Raw genomic sequence first — 17,501 nt, forward strand, 5'->3', positions numbered from 1 at the left:
ATTACAAGAGCCTCCAGGTGTTGGTTGTTCATACTGGGGTGTCCAGCTCAGGTGTATGATGGCTTGGAATTCAGCCTTCTTGGATATGGAGGCCAAAAAATTGGCCGAGTGGTTGATAGCGAGGAGGACAGCTATAGATTGCAGGAAGAAATTAATGGACTAGTCAGGTGGACAGAATGCAATGTAACCCAGAGAAGTGTGAGGTGATGCATTTGGGGAGGTCAAACAAGTCAAAGGAATACACAATTAATGGGATAATTCAGAGAGGTGTAGGGGAAGTGGACCTTGGATTAAATGTCCACATATCCCTGAAGGTAGCAGGATAGGTTGAAAAGGTGGTTAAGAAGGAATATGGAATCCTTTCCTTTATTTGCCAAGGTACAGAATATAAGAGTAGGGAGGTTATGATGGAAAGTTAGGCCACCACTTGAGTACTGTGTGCAGTTCTGGTCACCTCATAGAGAAAGGATGTAATTGCACTAGAGAGGGTGCAGAAGAGATTTATGAGGATGATGCCAGGACTGGAAAATTGCAGTTATGAGGAAAGATTGAATAGTCTGGGGTTGTTCTCCTTGGAACAGAGAAGGCTGAGGGGAGATTTGATTGAGATGTACAAAATTGTGAGGGGCTTGGATAGAGTGGATGGGAGGGGCCCATTTCCCTGAGCAGAGAGGCCAGTGACTAGGGGGCATACATTTAAAGTGATTTTTGAAGGATTAGAGGGGAGGTGAGGAAAATGTTTTTCACCCAGAGGGCGGTGGGGATCTAGAACTCACTGCCTGAAAGGGTGGTAGAGGCAGAAAACCTCATCTCATTGAAAAGGAGCCTGGATATGCACCAGAAGTGCCATAACCTACAGGGCTACAGACCAAATGCTGGAAAGTGGGATTAGGCGTGTTTTTCGGCCGGCGCAGACACGATGGACCAAGTGGCCTCTTTCTGTGCCGTAAACTTTCTATGTTCCTAAAACCTCCCAAGCTGCCCCACTAATTTGCACTTCATTCACCTTAAAAAATGTTTCCCTTTAATTGATAATGCACGTCGGAGTGTCCATTATAACTTAGGGTTTTTTTTTTACTCCCTTTGGCAAGTGCACAGAGGTAGTTAAAAAGCATCCTGTAGTTACAACAACAGTATAGATCTTTAAGGAATGCACACACATGCTGGATAAGTGTCAGCCATGGCTCAGTTGGTAGCAGTCTTCCTGCTAAGCCAGAACATTGATGGGTTCAAATTCCACTCCAGGACTTGAGCACAAAACCAAAGCTGATACTCCAGTACAGTACTGAGGGAGAGGTGCTGTCTTTTGGATGAGACATTAAACCAAAGTCCCATCTGCCCTTTCAGGTGGATGTAAAAGATCCCATGGTACTATTTTGGAGAAGAGTAGGTGAGTTTTCCTGATCAATATTTATTCCCTCAATCAACATCACATAAACAGATTATCTGGTTATTATCACATTGCTGTTTGTAGAAACTTGTTGTCCGCAAATTGGCTGCTGCATTTCCTATAATTACCACAGTGATTACACTTCAAAAGTACTTCATTGGCTGTAAAGTGTTTTGGGATGTAGTCATGAAAGAAGCGATATGTAAGTCTTTCTTTTATTCTTTATAATGTCTGCCCTTCTATAGTGATGAATGGTGGAAAGAACATCTGATGAATTCAATTGCACAACATTTGTTTATCCGGGAAGTGATCTAGATAGTATGCAAGGCCTGTCCAAGGGATGCTCGGTGCACATTAGATGTACAGATTAGCTTAACTGTCAATGGAAAGATTGTATCCATTTACCCTTGCCCCTTTGTCCATGAACACCTACCTCTGCCTCCACAAATATATGCATTAAGCATCTGTGAGACATCACCTACCTAGGCTCAACTATCACCAGTAACCTGTCTCTCGATGCAGACATCAACAAGCGCATGGGAAAGGCTTCCACTGCTATGTCCAGACTGGCCAAGAGAGTGTGGGAAAATGGCGCACTGACACGGAACACAAAAGTCCGAGTGTATCAAGGCTGTGTCCTCAGTACCTTGCTCTACAGCAGCGAGGTCTGGACAACGTATGTCAGCCAAGAGCAACGTCTCAATTCATTCCATCTTCGCTGCCTCTGGAGAATCCTTGGCATCAGGTGGCAGGACCGTATCTCCAACACAGAAGTCTTCGAGGCGGCCAACATCCCCAGCTTATACACACTACTGAGTCAGTGGCGCTTGAGATGTCTTGGCCATGTGAGCCGCATGGAAGATGGCAGAATCCCCAAAGACACATCGTACAGCGAGCTCGCCATTGGTATCAGACCCACCGGCCATCCATGTCTCTGCTTTAAAGACGTCTGCAAAAGTGACATGAAGTCCTGTGACATTGATTGCAAGTCGTGGGAGTCAGTTGCCAGCGATCACCAGAGCTGGCGGGCAGCCATAAAGGCGGGGCTAAAGTGTGGTGAGTCCAAGAGACTTAGCAGTTGGCAGGAAAAAAGACAGAAGCGCAAGGGGAGAGCCAACTGTGTAACAGCCCCGACAAACAATTTTTTCTGCAGCACCTTTGGAAGAGTCTGTCACTCTAATATTGGCCTTTATAGCCACTCCAGGCACTGCTCCACAAATCACTGACGACCTCCAGGCGCTTACCCATTGTCTCTCGAGACAAGGAGGCCAAAGAAGAAGAAGAAGAGACATATACTAGTCACAACATGTGATGTATGGTCTCTGCCTGAAATTGGGAAAATGGAAGTCTGGATTTGGTTCCTGCAGGTTTTTGCAACATATGCCTTCTTAGAAATCACGCAACATACTCCTGCCGAATAAAAAACCTGATGGCAAAGACAACAGATTAACTTTGGTGCTCAACCGAGTAGAAAGAGTGACCTAATTCGAAAGCAAATCTAGCAAAGATGGAATAGCTCCTGTGCACCCTGACCTGCTGTGCTACCCATTTTGTGTCCATCCAGGTCCTGCAGCAGCATGCGAAATCGTCCGAAAAATGGCAAAACTACAGTCAGTGTACTGAACGTACATGCCACTACTATATGGAGAGATAAAGAATAATAATTTATGTAAAATCTTAAGAAACTACTGAAAAGAAAGTGGGGGTGAAGTTAGTCCTGGGCAGCAACATCAAACAAATGATTGGGGATCCACAGCCCATTTTACATCCATGAAAATGAAAGTTTTGCGGTGTGTGGTTGAGTCACTTTTCAAGATACCGCCCAAGACCAACTTCATTCCCTGTGAGACCAAAATCATAATTAAAAGCTAACATGGGAAAAATGTGCACATACAAAAAGCAACAGGAGGCAGCATAGAAAAGTAAATAAGAATAACAAGCAAACACAAATTCTCTACGAAGGATTCCTCTGGTCTTCGTATGTAGCATTGCAAATACATTGTGAATATTTCCTTATCCGGTATTTCTGGCAAATAAGAAACACAGTCTAAAGTATGATAACTCACACTTTAACTGAAATACCAAATGATTTTCTTCTGGAATTGGTTGTTAGTGAAAACCATATAAGTAGTCTAAATAAGTTCTTGAGCAAGCAATCAATAAAGCTGAGATCAAGCAAACAGGGCCAGACTCTTGGGCATTTCCAAATATGGTGATCTTATTCTCATGTAGCGATAATTGATGGGAGGTCAAGGAGATTGGAACAGCTTCCTTCTCAGGATTGCAGTTTGACTGAACCAATCTCTTTCCTTACCATAATACTACTGCCACCCTCTGGAGTTGGGTGGTATCACCAAACAACAGGGCTGTTGTTACTTGGCTGAGCACAAAAAATATATTTTGGCCAATGTTTTGGCTCTCACTGATTTGGGTCATTTGCCCCTGATTTACTTCGGTTTGGATTATAGCTTCAATCAAATTCATGGACTGAGATGTGTGGAAAAAGTGTGTTATTTTTATTGACATGCAGGACATTGAGGTAGATTTTAACTTTTGGATGGCCAGCCAGCAGAGCACTCCCACGCTGTTTGGAAAATGAAGAGGCCAGTGTGATTTAAAGACCTGATCTTCATTTCAATGTGACCGGTGAGCTGCGGTCGCAAAATGGGCATCTGAAGCAGATCATGGCTTTGGGACACAGCAATTGGGACCCACTGTTTAGGACACCGGGCGGCAGGGTATAGGTGAGGCCGAGGGGTGCGAGCCTGTACCAACAGCGGTCTACAGTACTTCTGCTGCTCCTGGTTTCACTAAAATAAACACAAACTTACCTGTGGATCCTCTTTGGCTAGACTGCCAGCTCAGACTGGACCCAGTCTGTCTGGCACATGCTCCTTGTGTTACTGTCCGAAGATGTCAATCGGGGTTTTTATGTTTTTCATAGCACCCCACCTGAATCGGGGAGTGCTCTGGTCAGTCAGTGGTGGGGGAGCGCGGATTGTCGCATGATGGCAAGGAACAGAACATTAAATTATTGTCCACCATTTCCAGGGCGCTACGCCCTGCTTCTGCAAACTTTCCCATTGAGGGTTATAAAAAGAAATACGAAGCCTTTGAAACTTTTATATATTATAACATTGGGGTGAATTGGTCAAACTGAAAACTGGAAAGTGAATCGCCAGTCCATTTTATACGCTGCCCATTTAAGTTAATAGAAAAGTAAAGGAGTGTAAAACACGACCACGTTAGTTCGCCATTAAACCTAATTATTGTCTGTAGTTATTGGGAAGTAAGAGACAATTACTGGAATTCAAGGTCAGTCCTAAATAATGTACTCATGTAACTTTAGCCTTTACTGATGGAACAATGAGGAAATCAAGGGAAGTCCTACAGATTCTAATTATGCAAATCTTTGATAATATCGGGTGGAGAGTGGGGAGAGTGAGTGACGTCAGCTTTCGGCTCTCCAGCTCCAAGATGCTATATAAATGTCCAACTCAAGAGCACAATTACATAATTCTCTCAGGAAAAAATTGTACCGATCGCAAGTGCAAGCTACAAAGAGAAAAACATCAGAATGTTTTCCAAGCTGCAGGTAGATATTTTTGTAGCTCTGAAAAATTAATGTAACCTTTAACCATATTTGTAATCTTTTAAAATTGTATTTTTAAAGATTAATTGCGAACACTAATTCATTCTGTTCATCTTTAGAAAATTCAGCCCTGTTTAACAGCTGGAAAGCGATGGCACCATAACATTTCCCACAAAGGTAAATATGCTCCTACCTGGGTTTAGTTTAATAAGACATGAAAATAAAATGATCACTGTTTATCCATTCGTGTATGCTTCCTTTCTGGAGTCAGGTGCACAGCAGGAATGCGACACTGAAGGTGGGAAGGGCCGTGCGATATCCCAGTAATTCTGTCTGCTACAACTCCAGGATTATGCACTGAAAAATAAATGAGTTGAAATACGTTCAAACGTACAATAGCGCCAACAACAGAACTAATTCTGTTCTGTGGGAATTAATTCCAGATAGAGCGTCAGATCAATAATGAAGTGACCATAAAGTCGCTGCTGGTTGTTGTGTGAACAGCCCATCTCTCGGATTCTGTAATAAAACCAAAGAAACTAAAAGACATAAATCGGTTGTTATGTTCCAATCTTAACACAGGAGAGCGCTATTAGTCGGAAATGTGATCATATTGGCGGGGAAATGTCTAACCAATTTCCGAGGAAGAGTTTTTTCTGTAAATGTTATCGAATATATTCTGGAGGAAAGTATAACTGTTCAAACTGGCGGTTTTAATTTAATCTATTTAAACAAAGGAATCCCTCACACGCACAATTTTATAACTATTATATATTTTTTTCTGTTAGCTTTTGAAGCAGCGGATTTGAAGGAGACTGTGACAAGCAGTTTCGGCTCTTTTGTCTCCGGGGTTGGAGCTGATCGTCTCTCAGATACGGTTTTACAGAGGAGTAAACGCATGATCCTGGATAACATTGGAGTTGGGGTCCTGGGTAGCACCAGCCAAGTTTTTGATATCTGCCTCAATTACTGCCAGGTAATTTACACAAAGAACTAATTTCAAACTTAGAAATGGTCACCGCAACTTCCCGGGCTGAACGAGTATTCCCGACTGCCTTGATATTCCTGCAGTAATATGTCAGCTTCCGCCAAGCACCAAAAGTACCTCTTTAAGCATAACAGACATCTCAAGGCTTCCAACATAACACTGCATCGTGTACATTCATTTTCGGCTGCGTATATACAGCCACGGTAATGTGACAAAATACAAATACAAAAGCGGCTGCCTAACTTGGAGACCTAGTTCAAACTGATTCCCAAAGTTTGTGTGATAAATTTAAGGGGACTGTGAGAATGTAAAACGGGCGATAGCAGATCTCCAGCCCGTTTGACATCTCTCGATTTTTATTTCAATTGATTTCAGTAGATCGCGGATACACACGGATTGGCAGCTCAAGTGTACACAATGCACTGATTACTCATTTAGCAAACATATTGTACCAATGAGATAGGGCTAAATTGTGGCGAGTCGAAGAGACTTAGTAGTTGGCAGGAAAAAAAAGACAGAGGCGCAAGGGGAGAGCCAACTGTGCAACAGCCCCAACAAACAAATTTCTCTGCAGCACCTGTGGAAGAGCCTGTCACTCCAGAATTGGCCTTTATAGCCACTCCAGGCGCTGCTTCACAAACCACTGACCACCTCCAGGCGCGTATCCATTGTCTCTCGAGATAAGGAGGCCCAAAAGAAAAGAAATCGTACCAATGACAGTCACTGTCTGAGCCAACTGACTCAACACAGGCCTTTTCTTAAAGTAAGCAGTCCAATTCCATACTTTCTAACCTGTTCCCCTTTCTTCCTTGCACAGCAACTGTTTGCCCAAGACCCGGTCAGCTCGGTGTATGGACGCAAAGGATTAAAACTTTCTCCTACTCTAGTTGCTTTCGTCAATGGAGTCGCGGTGAGATATTTGTACTCTATCTACGTCCGCTGGGCTTCCCAAAACCAGAAAAGTGACAGAAAAATATTAATGATAAAACTCTCCTCATCTCAACGGATTCTTCTGGCATTTCCTGTTGTTTTCATTGAGTTAATCTGAATGTTGCCTCTTCTTCATCCTCAGGCCCACTCGATGGATTTCGACGATACCTGGCACCCTGCCACCCATCCCTCAGGAGCTGTTCTGCCCGCCCTCCTAGCTGCTGCCCAAATGCTGCCTGCAAACTCCAAACCCAGTGGTCTTGACTTCCTGCTGGCCTTTAATGTGGGCATTGAAATTCAGGGCAGGTTATTGCGCTTCTCCCAAGAGGCGAACAATATCCCTAAAAGGTAAGATTCTGACACTGAACTCAAAACATTTGCACAGCACTGCGGGCCAGATTTGTCACTAAAACTCGCACAATGACTTTCTATGGGATTTTGCGTTAGAGCACCTGGTGATTAGAAATCCGAAACTGTCTGGCACCCTCTACAGGGGATCTGGAATCTGTGTGAACAAGTCAAGCAACTTGGTATTTCCTTAACCAATCAAAGTAAAAACTGCCGACCGTGACATGCAAAGTCTAAACAGGAAGTGTAAATTAGAATATTTAATATGATGCCAAATCATGCGCAGAAAACAAAAGGTGGGATTGAGAAAGAGAGAGATAAAAAGATAGAAAACGTAAAAAAATCAACAAAAATCAGAAGGAATAAGACTCCCCAATTTTCAGGGCCAGGGAGGTTTTTGGACAGTAATTAAGACTTAGTTTTAAAAAATCACTTGGATTGGAATAGACACGCCCTAATATTTTTTGGGTATTTAGTGGGTAACTAGTGGTTAAGTGTCACAACCTCATGGCCTTCATGTATTTGAATTCCAAGCACAAATTGGGCAGCAACTTCATACGTTCAACTGCTCATGTGCAGATTCCAGATGTTGCTGCATGATCATTAATAGTATGCTACTTATACACAAAAAGCAGGCAATAAAACAGCATAACACACCCGAGAGAATACATTTCAACCTCTAGGTACAACCCACAAAAATTACCAGGTTTTATTACGGTTCATTAAGAACATTGATATAAATGGCTGATGCGTGGGCAGTGAGGCCCTTGGAAGGCATAGAGTCATACAGCATAGAAACAGGCCCTTCGACCCACTGCGTTTTAGCAAAGGATCTGACTTGAACAACTAATCAAATAAAACTGTTAATTCTGTTGAATTCAAGTGTTACTCTGTAATAAGAAATAAGCAAAAGGATCAGATGCTTCAATATCTTTTCTTTTTATTTAACAGATTTCACCCTCCCAGTGTGGTTGGGACAATAGGCAGTGCGGCAGCCATAGCTAAATTCCTATCACTGAACCCTAATCAGTGTGTCAATGCCCTGGCTATTGCAGCTTCACTCTCAGGGGCACCAATGGCTAATGCAGCCACTCAGGCAAAACCCATCCATGTTGGCAATGCCGCACGGCTGGGCTTTGAGGCAGCTCTCCTTGCTTCTAAAGGAATGGTGGGAAATGCAAAAATTCTAGACAATACCCCTGGCTGCTTTGGATTTTCTGCTTTCTATGGTGACTATGAACCTCAGGAAATAGCACCACTTGAACAGACACGTTTTCTGCTGGAGGACCAAGACATTGCATTTAAGAGATTCCCTGCTCATCTGGGCATGCACTGGGTGGTAGATGCTGCTGCCTCAGTCAGACAGTTGGCAACTTCCAATGATGGTGCTTTTTCACCCTCTATGATTGACAGAATTATTCTCCGTGTCCCCATTTCCCGATACATCAACAGGCCATTTCCAGAGACAGAACATGAGGCTCGCCATTCCTTCCAATTTAATGCCTGCTCTGCATTGTTGGATGGTGATGTGAGCATTGAATCATTCAGTGAAAGTAAACTCCAACGAGATGATCTCAATGAGTTACTTAACAAGGTGGAACTTCAGCATCCTGAAGATAACTTGGCCAGTTTTGAGAAGATGTATGCAGAAGTGGTTCTAGTCCTGAAGAACAGAGATGTGTTCAGTGGAAAATGTGACACCTTCTATGGACACTGGAGAAACCCACTGTCTAGAGAATCACTACTCAACAAATTCAAAAATAATGCTTCATATGTGTTGGAGCAGGAGAAAATAGAAGCAATTATCGACACAGTTGAGAACCTTGAAGAAGTGAGGGATAGTTCCACTTTAACTTCTTATTTGCAATGAAAAATGTCAACTTCTTTGCACTAATGTTTAAATGTAAGTTAGCAGATTGATCGTCGATTATCATATTTGATCAGCAATATGTAATCAGCACTATAAGGATTTAAACCCTGAAACCATTGGGACTGAAAATGGTGGTATTAGAGTCTACTATCAGAAGTGCAATGTGGCGAGACTTCCTCCACTGTCTGATCAGATCTGGGACAACCAGCCAAATTTCCAGGAATGGGTTATTTTAATGTTTGGGACGGCAGCCCACACTTATGGAGGTGCATCGGAGATATTTGTCCTGCTGAGGTGTGGATAAATGGAATGGTAACCTGTAAGATGCAGCAAGTTGGTAAAAATAATCACTGCAGGTAACAAAGAGGCCTGACTGGACATCAAACTGAAGAGGTACATGACTTCTTCCTTCAGGAAATTTCATTTCACTTCATTCTGGTGTCCAGCCAGACCCTGACTCAAGATTAAGGCTGCATTCATACCATAACTGCAGCATGGTTGCAAATCAAAGCTGATTTGAACTGACACTACAGTTGTCTTGAAAATGCATCCTTTCTATTCCAAAGGTGTCATGATATAGATTATACATTTTGCATGTAATTCAGTACATCTTTATTATTGTTGTTTTGATTAACCAATAACATATTGCATTTCAAATATTTGTTAATTTTAGTAACATTGCATTAAACAATATGACAATTATTTGTTGGTTATGTTGATAACGTTCATTTTCCTCAATGCATGCTTCTTATGCAGAGACTTGCCCACTGGAAACACATTTTGGAAATCATAGGTACTTCAAATGTCTGACTAATGATGATGTTTGATGCTCCCTCAGAAGCATCCCAGTCACAGTGTGTCCACATTTCAGTCACACTGGATCAGCAAAGTGCAGATAAAGCATTGTGCCATTAATGCAAAGACAAATATAGCTTTCATATAGATTAGAGCTTCATATCCAGTGAAGCTAACAGTCAGCTACAGCCTGAAACTTGAGGCGGTGAAGTAGTGGTATTGTCACTAATAACCCAGAGACCAAAGGTATTGCTCTGGGGACATGGGTTCGAATTCCACCACAGCAGAAGGTGGAATTTGAATTCAATTAATAAATCTGGAATTAAAAGCTAGTCTGATGATGGCCACAAAACCTTTGTTGATTGTTGTAAAAAACCATCTGGTTCACTATTGTCCTTTAGGGAAGGAAATCTACTGTCCTCACCTGGTCAGGCCTACATGTGACTCCAGATCAATATGGTTGACTCTTAAATGCCCTCAGAAATGGCCTAGCAAGCCACTCAGTTATATCTAACTACTACAAAGTCAAGGAATGAAACCGGATGTACCACCTGGCAATTGACAACGTCAAACCCAGCCCTGTTGACCCTGCAAAGTCCTCCTTAATAACATTTAGGGGCTTGTACCAAAGTTGGGAGAGCTGTTCCACAGACCAGTCAAGCAACAGTCTGACAAAGTCATACTCACAGAAAATGTCCCAGACATGACATCACCATCCCTGGGTATGTGCTGTCCCATCGGCAGGACAGACCCAGCAGAGGTGGCAGCACAATGGTATAGAGTCAGGAGGGAGTTACCTTACGAGTTCTCAACATCAACTTCAGATCCCATGAAGTCTCGTGGCATCACATCAAACATGGGCACGGAAACCTCCTGTTGATTACCACCTACCCGCGCGCACCCCCCCCCCACCCCCGGCCCCCTCAGCTGATGAATCAGTACTCCTCCATGTTGAATACCACTTGGAGGAAACACGAAAGGTGGCAAGGGCACAGAATATACTCTGGGTGGGAGACTTCAATGTCCATCATCAAGAGTGTCTCTGTAGCACCACTACTGACTGAACTGGCCGAGTCTGAAAGGACATAGCTGCTAGACGAGGTCTGCAGCAGGCGATGAGGGAATCAACAAGAGCGAAAAATGTATTTGACCTCGTCCTCACTAATCTGCCTGCTGCAGACGCATCTGTCCATGACAGTATTGATAGGAGTGAACGCTGCACAGTCCTTGTAGAGACAAAGTCCCGTCTTCGCATTGAGGATACCCTTCATCGTGTTGTGTGGTCTACCACTGTGCTAAATAGGATAGATTTTGAACAGATCCAGCAATGCAAAACTGGGCATCCATGAAGCGCTGTGGGCCATCAGCAGCAGCAGAGTTGTACTCAACCACAATCTGTAACCTCATGGCCCAGCATATCCCCCACTCTATCATTACCATCAAGCCAGGGGACCAGCCCTGGTTCAACGATGAGTGCAGGAGAGCATGCCAGGAGCAGCATCAGACATACCTCAAAATGAGGTGTCAACCTGGTGAAGCTACAACCTAGGGCTATTTACATGCCAAACAGCATAAGCAGCATGCGACAGACAGAGCCAAGCGATCCCATGACCAACGGATCAGATCTAAGCTTTCCAGTCCTGCCACATCCAGTCGTGAATGGTGGTGGACAATTAAACAACCAACTGGAGGAGATGGCTCAATGATGGGGGATCCCAGCACATCAGTGCAAAAGATTAGGCTGAAGAATTTGCAACAATCTTCAGTCAGAAGTGCCAAGTGGTTGATCCATCTCGCACCGCCTTGAAGTCCCAAGCATCACAGATGCCAGTCTTCAGCCAATTCGATTCATTCCGCATGATCTCAAGAAATGACTGAAGGCACTGAATAGTTTAATTTTTTTAGTTTAATTTAGAGATACAGCACTGAAACAGGCCCTTCGGCCCACCGAGTCTGTGCCGACCATCAACCACCCATTTATACTAATCCTACACTAATCCCATATTCCTACCACATCCCCACCTGTCCCTATATTTCCCTACCACCTACCTATACTAGGGGCAATTTATAAAGGTCAATTTACCTACCAACCTGCAAGTCTTTTTGGCTGCGGGAGGAAACCGGAGCACCCGGTGAAAACCCACGCAGACACAGGGAGAACTTGCAAACTCCACACAGGCAGTACCCAGAATACTGCAAAGACTATGTGCCCTGACAACATTCCAGCAATAATACTGAAGATAGGTGCTCCAGAACTTGCTGCGACTCTAGCCAAGCTGTTCCAGTACAGCTGCAGAACTGGCATCTACCCGGCAATGTGGAAAATATCCCCTGTATGTCCTGTACACAAAAAGCAGGACAAGTGCAACCCACCAATTACTGCCCCATCAGTCTACTCTCGATCATCAGTCAAGTGATGGAAGGTGTCTTCAACAGTGCTATCAAGGGGCACTTACTGAGTAATAACCTGCTCAGTGATGCTCAGTTTGGGTTCCGCCAGGGCCACTCAGTTCCTGACCTCATTACAGCCTTGGTTCAAACATGGGCAAAAGAGCTGAACTCCAGAGATGAGGTGAGAGTGACTGCCCTTGACATCAAGACAGCATTTGACCGAGTATGGCATCAGGGAGCCCTAGCAAAACTGGAGTCAATGAGAATCAGGGGGCAAACTCTCCACTGGTTGGAGACATACCATGCGCAAAGGAAGATGGTTGTGATTGTTGGAGGTCAATCATCTCAGCTCCAGGATATTACTGCAGGAGTTCCTCAGGGTAGTGTCCTAGGCCCAACCATCTTCAGCTGCTTCATCAATGACCTTCCTTCAATCATAAAGTCAGAAGTTGGGAAGTTCACTAATGATTGCACAGTGTTCAGAACCATTCGCGAATCCTCAGATACTGACGCAGTCTGTGCAGAAATACAACAGGACCTGGACAATATACAGGCTTGGACTGATAAATGGCAAGTTGCATTTGCGCCAGACAAGTGCCAGGCAATGACCATCTCCAACAAGAGGGAATCTAACCATCTCCCCTTGACATTCAATGGCATAACGATTGCTGAATTCCCCACTAGCAACATCCTGGGGGTTACCATTGACCAGGAACAGAACTGGAGTAGCCATATAAATACCACGGCTACAACAGCAGGTCAGAGGCTAGGAATCCTGAGGCAAGTAACTCACCTCCTGACTCCCCAAAGCCTGTCCACCATCTACAAGGCACAAGTCAGGAGTGTGATGGAATACTCTCCACTTGCCTGGATGGGTGCAGCTCCAACAACACTCAAGAAGTTCAACACCATCCAGGACAAAGTAGCCCACTTGATTGGCACCCCATCTACAAACATTCACTCCCTCCACCACCGACGCACCATGGCAGCAGTGTGTACCATCTACAAGATTCACTGCTGCAATGCACCAAGACTCCTTAGACAGCACCTTCCAAACCTGTGACCTCTACCACCTGGAAGGACAAGGGCAGCAGATGAATGGAAACACCAGCACCTGCAAGTTCCCCTCCAAGTCACACACCATCCTGACCTGGAACTATCGTGCCATTCCTTCACTGTTGCTGGGTCAAAATCCTGGAACTCCCTTCCTAACTGCAGTTGGTGTACCTACCCCACATGGACTGCAGCGGTTCAAGAATGCAGCTCACCCGCACCTTCTCAAGGATAATTCGGGCTGGGCAATAAATGCTGGCCTGGCCAGCAACACCCACATCCCATGAATGAATAGAAAAAAAAAACCTCTTTGCAGACATGCCACTGTGTTAATCTCTTGGAAAATTGTTATGGGTTAGCCGAGAGGACCATCAGTCTCACAACTACAACTTCCTCTATTCCAGCACCACCTCCAGTTCATCAGCCATCAAATAGGGGGTCAGGTTCTGGGATGCTCTGCCACTTGCCTGCAGACTTGTATATGCTCCTTGAGTTTCTGCCTCTCCTTTCAGTCTTAGTAATCTCTGCTCATTAGTTGGGATGCCTTTTGAGCATTTGCAAAATGGTTCAGGATTTATGTCACCCTACTGTGGCACTCCACTTTAATTGGCTCTCCATCCAATTCAATTCTTTTCAATCTTCCACTTTGTAAATTGCACTGCATGCAAGGTTCAGTTGCCCATGTCCTATCTCGTATCACATCCTGCTTACCCATCACCTGTTCTTGCTGATCTACACTGGGTCCTGGTCTTCCAATGTGCCAAAATTTGAAATTCTCATCTGGTTTGTTTAAATCCCTTCCTGGCCTCACCCCTTCCTATCCCTGTAACCTCCTTCAGTCGACAGCCCAACACCCAAACTCTCTGTTCCTTTGACTCAGGTGGATTCCCTCCCCTTTTTCCCCATCACTGGCAGCTTTGCAATCAGCCACCTAACCCATGCGTTGGCATTCCCTCTCTAAACTCCTTTGTCTCTCTACCCTCCTCTCCTCCTTTGAGAACCTTAAAAACCATTCTTTGATCAAACTTTCAGTTACCTCTCTCTAAACATCTTTGTTTTGGCATTCAGGTTATGCCTACGTGAAGTACATTGGGAAATTTTTCTATGTTAAAGTCACTGTATAAATGCAAGTTGTTGTTACATCTGCCCTATTACTGTGCTTCACAGAAACTGCCCATGACTACCAGAGTCCATGGGAATAACTTGATCTCCCTTCCTGCTGAAAAATGCACAGGCAGAATGTTGGCCCATAACCAGTACTGTGGCAGCTTCGGTTATGATGTTCTGTCTCAGGATGTAATCTCTCCACCAACCCTCATTTAGCAGAAAGGAGGCAAGGCCAGGCTGTCGAGGAAGTGGCATAAGTGATGCAGCGTGGAACAGGTCGAAACCAAAACCCAGCTGTCATAAGACGCAGGTCACGCCAGCTCCAAGAGGCTCTTGGCCCACATTTGCAGCCATTTATCTCTCACAATGCGAGACTTTTTACCTGGAAATAACATGAGAATAGGCCACAGGAAGGCACTTAGGAAAGCAGTGTCATGCATACGAGAAATGCAGTGATGAAAATACAGAAACAAACTGAAGAGTTATTAAAAAAATCAGAATTAAAAAAAAAAGACTGGTACATGTCAACAAAATGGAGGACAAGACACATGGCTCATACAAACTTTTGCCCTAAAATCCACATCCATGTCAACTAGAACGGAAACTAATTAATCCCGTCTGCATGTAAATGTTAGTTTATCACACATGGATGTGAGCTATACACAAAATGAACGAAGACAAAGGCACTCCCCAGACTCTATGTCTCCAGCTATCCTTCACCACAATACTATAAATAGCCTTCTTATTAACAAAATGGGGTCATCAAAAGCTATTGTACCAGTCCATCAAAAACTGAAACCTGAAGTCGCATGGGAAAAAACTAACACTTATGAGTTCACCTTTGAAGGTAATCGTTTTGAAGAACAAAGCAGTCTTTCAAGTTCAGAACATCAGAACACCAAGATAATCAGTCTGGAATCTCCAGCCACAGAGAGAAATCGAAAGCCATCTTTAATTCCAGCACATGTACGAGAGAGAGAGAGAGAGAGAGAGAGATCCATTCCAGCGAAGACATTTAAACCCCGCTGAGATGAGCTGGCAACCAACTACAGCAGAGAAGTAAGAGAGTTCTTTTGAACAACTCTTTCACCTGTGAAAATTGAACTAAGAGATACCATCTTCAAATTGAAGTGTTATCTGCAGGGAGACTTCAGCCACCCAGCAAGGGCAACGACCAGCAAACAGGCCTGCAACGTTAAAACATACCTTCAAAGAGGTTCCCACAGGTTTTTCGTGAAAACTGCAGACTTTTACACCTTGAACTCTTAACGCCTTTTACCCTTTAAGTTCTAGCTATCTTTTCTTGGCTGTGCATGAGAGTGAATGCGTGCGTGGGTGGTGTTGTGATGATTGTTTAATAAATATTTAATCTTCTGTTTTAAACTCATGAGAAAACCTATCGCTGTCTGTTTATTTGGCCAACAAAACACAGGGGCTAAGACACTAATTTGAACAAACACACTATTTGTGGTCAGTTGGGAGGTGACCAGTGGATACCAGTCATACAATTTCCCCCTTGGCCATAACAAATTGGGGCTCATCCAAGATTTTTGAATAATCAGATTAAATAAGAGATTTGGAAATGAGAGGAAAACTGACCTCTAAAACGGAAAAACTAAACAAACAGGTTTTCTTGTATCCTCCTTTCTTCTCTACAGTGCAAAAAACAAAGGACATGGCCACATTTAATGCTGAAGAGTTTGCAGAGCAGAGGTGCATATTCCATGATAAAATAAAGCAATTAAGTATTGAAGATTAAAAAAGCCTTGCTGCCCAGGTGGGAGTCATGTTCAAACAAAAAGAAAGAAACCTGAAATCCTTAAGAATTTAGCTAGCTAATTTAAATCCTGCCCTGAATCAGAAGAAACAGGCATGGAACCTGAAATGGATAAAATTACACTCGCTAAGTTTCAAGTGGAATGGGACCTGGCTATGCAAAAATTGGAATTAGAGTTTGAGTTATGAATGAAACAAGAGGCAGCGGAAAGAGAGAAGCAAAGAGAGGAAGCAGCAAGAAAGTGTGAATGAGAAAGGCTGCAAGCACAAGGTGAGAATGCCACCAGCCACTCAAATCTTATCCCCAGTTCAGAGCAAAACTTTGACATTACGAGACACTCAAGAGTAGTGCCAAAAGTTAATGAGGAGGAAGTCGAGTTCTTTCGTCTTCTTTGAGAAAATAGGTAATAGACTAAAATGAAGAAAAGAATATTGGACTATCCTCCTGCAAGGAGAATTGGTGGGTAGGGCTTGTGAAACTTTTTCTCTGTTGGAGGTTACATATCTGCACTCCTGTATTGGGTCCACTTGCAATGTGACCTTGTTTCTGGACTGGTTATTGTAAGGATTTTCCCTAGTCTAACTGTGGCTGGAATAGACTTGCTGCTTGACAATGTTTTGGTTTGAGGTAAGATTATAGCAGCCCCAGTGGTCATAGACCAGACAAATGAGGCCAGGGAGACAGAACAAATACAGGAGGAAGTCCCTGGTATCTTTCCTGCCTGTGTAGTAACCAGGGCCATGGCCAAGCAAGCTCCCCCAGAGAGAGCTGAGCCAGCAAATCAGTCAGATGACTCAGAGGTCTGGCTGGCAGAGACATTGTTTGGAAATTTAGGGGAAGAAAAGGAGGTTATACAGTAGACCCTCCTTAATTGAAGCCCAGCAGGCAGACCGTGATTTAAAAGGGATAGCACAGACAGCCTATTCTGAGGCAGAGGCAGAGAAACTGCCTGAGTGTTACTATTTTATAAATGAAATCCTAATGAGGAAGTGGAGACCCCACTGCGATCTGCAAAGGAATGGACAGTAGTTCACCAAATGGTAGTTCCCCCTAAATATCACAGGGAGATTCTGCGAATTGCCCATGAAATCCCTAAAGCTGGGCGTGGGGGGGATTAGCCGACACTTTTACCACCCACAAATCCACAAAGATGTAGTTAAATTTTATCAGACATGCCATTCCTACAATGAAACCAATTCCACTGATACCCATTCTGCTTTCGAGGAACCTTTCAGTAGAGTTCTAATCAATTGCGTGGGA

General features: G+C 43.8%; 1 protein-coding gene across 1 annotated transcript; it reads left to right on the forward strand.

The window, feature by feature from the left end:
• Positions 1-4,074: 4,074 nt before the first annotated feature.
• LOC137377421 (cis-aconitate decarboxylase-like) lies at positions 4,075-9,684 on the forward strand. Its single transcript, XM_068046999.1, has 7 exons — positions 4,075-4,128; positions 4,917-4,985; positions 5,102-5,159; positions 5,771-5,958; positions 6,788-6,880; positions 7,043-7,248; positions 8,200-9,684. The coding sequence occupies exons 1-7, from the start codon at positions 4,075-4,077 to the stop codon at positions 9,116-9,118; spliced, it is 1,587 nt and encodes a 528-aa protein (XP_067903100.1). The 3' UTR covers positions 9,119-9,684.
• The last annotated feature ends 7,817 nt before the right edge of the window (positions 9,685-17,501 follow it).

The sequence above is a fragment of the Heterodontus francisci genome, chromosome 15, assembly GCF_036365525.1.
Source record: "Heterodontus francisci isolate sHetFra1 chromosome 15, sHetFra1.hap1, whole genome shotgun sequence".
Classification (NCBI taxonomy): domain Eukaryota; kingdom Metazoa; phylum Chordata; class Chondrichthyes; order Heterodontiformes; family Heterodontidae; genus Heterodontus; species Heterodontus francisci.

What these genes read in the sequence shown, in the direction of transcription:
- LOC137377421 (XM_068046999.1), top strand. Translation starts at nt 4,075, where the DNA reads ATGGCTTTGGGACACAGCAATTGGGACCCACTGTTTAGGACACCGGGC. An exon ending in TTAGGACACCGGGCGGCAGG is followed by an intron (nt 4,129 to 4,916) that starts GTATAGGTGAGG and finishes TAATTCTCTCAG; the next exon opens with GAAAAAATTGTACCGATCGC. An exon ending in CTTTCGTCAATGGAGTCGCG is followed by an intron (nt 6,881 to 7,042) that starts GTGAGATATTTG and finishes CTTCATCCTCAG; the next exon opens with GCCCACTCGATGGATTTCGA.